The following is a 3,775-nucleotide window of genomic DNA, read 5'->3' as shown; positions in this document are numbered from 1 at the left end:
TCAAGGCTAGAGCTCTACCACTTGAGCCTCAGCACCACTTCTGGCTTTTTTCTATGTATGTGGTACCGAGGGATCGAACCCGGGTCTTCATGCATGCTAGGCAAGCACTTTAACCACTAGGCCAAAATCCCGGCCCACATTTAAAGTTTTTTAATGATGAATACCTTTAAGCTTTCTAAACTCATTTATCAGAAGATTGGAGCACAAATCTCAAAGTACTCAGGGACTATTTTTTCTTTTCTTTTTCTTTTTTATTGTTGGGATAATGTACAGAGGAGTTTCAGTTACATTCATGAGGTAGTAAGTGCATTACTTCTTACACATTTATATCCCTTCTCATGGTTATCTTGGGGACTTTTTTTCTTACATTATGTTTTGAATTTGGTAACTATTATATACATGTGGCCATAAACATAATTAAGAGATAAAAGAATCACAGTAATTATGGAATACAATTTATTAAACAAAAGTTACAGAGTAGCAGAAAATTTCTAACTTTCTCAAGACTGATAGCTCCATTATACTTCCCCTAATAAAGTGAGCTTTCTTCAACTCTCTTCTAATTATTTTCATGTTCATTGTTACTAACTTGTTCAGCATAAAACCTATTGGTGCAAGCATTCAAAAGCATTTTTGCTAAAGAAGCTAAATTTCCAGGAAGTATAATTCCAAAGACAAAGTAATAAATGTATAGCAACTTACTTTGTGCAGTAATTAAACGTTTCATTCATAGTATCAGTAAGAAAGCCACTTCTCAAAAAAAAATAGTGCACCTCTTGCTTAGTCTGATTTCACAGCATCCGGATCTAAACCCTTCACACTTTCCAATTATTGACTCAGGCAAATTTTAAGATAGACATGGCAACTTGATCACTTCTTACACAGACCTTGTTCTGAGTAAGAAAAGTAGATTTTTACCATTCTCCTTGTGCTATGCTTGATATATAGGTCTTTGTAATTTCTGTTGTTTCATGAGATGTGTAAATTTGTCTCTTTTGCAATTGAAAAGGTATGGCAAGGTGGACAGGGGCAGGGTCAAAATGTACTGCTAAGAAGTGAAATGTATCAGAGGAAATCTCAACAAGAAATAGGCACCTGTCTTTCCTTCTTTTGCTTACAGATGTTCAATTCAGTGGAAGGCATGGTCAACCTGACAGTAGAGACAGACTTCATCCTTACTCAGTTATCTGACAGCAAGCAGATCCAGATCTTCCTTGGCATTTTGTGTCTGCTGATCTACATGTTGACTGTCATGGGGAATCTTCTCATCTTCACACTTGCCACCATAGATCCCTGTCTTCACAGCCCCATGTACTTCTTCCTGAAGAACTTGTCCTTGTTTGATGTGGGCCTCATTTCAACCACTGTTCCAAACCTCATTATGAACTCTTTCACTCACAGAAGCATCATCTCTTTCCCAGGCTGTGTGTGTCAAGTCCTGTTGGTGGTTAATTTAGTTAGTTCTGAGATTTTCATCCTGACAGCCATGTCCTATGACCGCTATGTGGCCATCTGTCACCCACTGCACTATGAGGCCATAATGAACAATAGACTCTGTGTGCAGATGGTGGCTCTTTCTTGGTTATTTGGCAGTATCTTTGGGGTTTTATACACAGCTGGAACTTTCTCTCTTTCATTCTGTGGTTCCAGAAAACTCCCACAGATTTTCTGTGATGTCCCCTCTCTACTGAAGATTTCTTGTTCTAGGAAGCATATCATCACTGATGTTAGTGTCACCATTGGGGTCGTATATGGATTTGTCTGCTTTGCGTGCATTGGGTATTCATACATTTACATCTTCAATACAGTGCTGAGAATGCCCTCCCTACAAGGCCGGTCCAAAGCCTTCTCCACCTGTGTTCCCCATCTCATAGTCGTTACCACATTTACAGTGACAGCTATCTTTTCCTATTTGAAGCCAGTCCCTGACTCCCCACACCTTGTGGACTTTTTGGCATCTGTTTTCTACTCAGTGATGCCTCCATTTTCGAATCCTGTAATATACAGTCTGAGAAATAAGGAGATCAAAGCTGCTCTTATTAAGCTCCTGTGGAGATTACATCACTCTGTTTTGGGAAAACAGTAGAATGAATATTTGGATTGAAAAATAACATGGCTTTGTATTTTGTTGACATTCTCTCTCAATATCTAAATATTTTATTCTTTTATTAATATATATTTGTTATTTTAATGTGATATAAATATTTCTTTTTTCCTTTGGTACTAAGTATTTTGTTTACACACAATATAATATAATTTAGAATTATGAATCAAACTGTATCATATTTCAAACAAGTTGATATCGAGTTCCTCATGAGACTCATGTAGTTTAGATTTATCATGTTCTGTGACAAAATCTGAATAAAATTACAAAAGTGCAAGTTTCTATACCTCATTGGAGCCTGAGAATCCATTGTTTAATGCTGCAAAAAGAATCGATTGTGGTTGCATAAAGGTGTTTGGGTTGAGTATATTATGGAATTGGTCACAATACAATCCATTCAACCCTTAATACTTAAGAAATGTTTGCTGTTTTCCTGGCAGGAAGACCTGTGCCTATGGAAGGAGTATATTTACAATGATGAGATAGAAGATTATGTAAGTTAATGTATGAGAGTAGCCTCTAGGAATAAAATATATAAGACAACACGTAAACTGCAGAAATATCAGGCAAAGTTCAGGTCAGTTTTATATACAGGCAAATCTGTATTTCAATTCTAAATTACAGACTGAAAAAATAATTCATATAATAATAATAATAGCAACAATAATATTTTTGCTGGTCCTTGAGCTTGAATTCTGGACCTGCGCTCTAATTCCTGACCTTCTTTGTACTCAAATCTGTTGTTCTACCACCTGAGCCACAGCCTCCCTTCTGGGCTTTTTTAAGTCTCATGGGCTTTTCAGCCTGGGATAGCATCAAACTGTGACCCTCAGATTTCAGCCTTCCAAGTAGCAAGGATTATAGTTGTGAGCCACTGGTGCATAGATTTTTTTAAATTATACTTTATTTTAAAACATGGAATGTAACTACAGTTATACAAATAATCACAAGCCTTTATGGTCCTTCTGGTGGACTCTTAAATCAAGATTGATGTGAACATAACCAATGACACTAAAGTCAACAAATGATGAATAATATTGAAAAAAACAGTAAATATTTTGGCTCCAACATTGCTACAATATACTCAAAAGTAATATATTAAAAATAACATACAAGCCAGGTATGGTGGCACATGCCTGTAATTCTAGCTACTCAAGAGGCTGAGGTCTGAGGATCTGGGCTCAAAATCAGCCTTGGCACTAAAGTCTGGTAGACTTTTATCTCCAATTAATCACTAAAAAACTGAAAGTGGCACTGTGGCTCTAGAGGTAATGTAATGGGATTGAACTGACAATGGGACATTGCCCAGTCCCAGACTTCAACTCCCTTGACCAACAAAAAAACAAAAAAAAGCAAAACAAAACAATTTTAGTGCATTTATTTTATTATTAATTTTTTATAATGAAATCAGAGTTTGAAGGAGCTATTAAAGCAAGACAAAGTTTTAATATGACTTCAGCTTAACCATTTCATAATCTTTTTGTTTGTTTCTGTGGACAAATTTGGCCCACATGTTTCGAATTTTTTGTACCTTTCCTTATTTCTTGCTGCTTTTCATATATTTTTAACTTAAAGCTCAAATCTGTTTTCACTGTAGTAAAGATAAATAGTTGAAAGTTAACTAAAAGTTTTTGCTTATTGCTGAAGCATGGCAGGCTGAGGTCAGTTCTT

General features: G+C 36.1%; 1 protein-coding gene across 1 annotated transcript; it reads left to right on the top strand.

Moving 5' to 3' along the window:
* Nucleotides 1-1,141: 1,141 nt before the first annotated feature.
* Nucleotides 1,142-2,086, top strand: LOC150057475 (olfactory receptor 14A2-like). The gene has a single exon (XM_090340032.1). It carries the CDS (start codon nt 1,142-1,144, stop codon nt 2,084-2,086), a length of 945 nt encoding a protein of 314 aa, XP_090196158.1.
* Nucleotides 2,087-3,775: the final 1,689 nt, after the last annotated feature.

This window comes from Megascapheus bottae, chromosome 10 (assembly GCF_031878675.1).
Source record: "Megascapheus bottae isolate mThoBot1 chromosome 10, mThoBot2.hap1, whole genome shotgun sequence".
Taxonomy (NCBI): domain Eukaryota; kingdom Metazoa; phylum Chordata; class Mammalia; order Rodentia; family Geomyidae; genus Megascapheus; species Megascapheus bottae.
Note: the sequence above shows the minus strand (reverse complement) of the source record. Positions and strands in the feature narration are given on the sequence as shown.

Coding starts and splice junctions, on each gene's coding strand:
- LOC150057475 (XM_090340032.1), top strand. CDS start 1,142: ATGGTCAACCTGACAGTAGAGACAGACTTCATCCTTACTCAGTTATCT.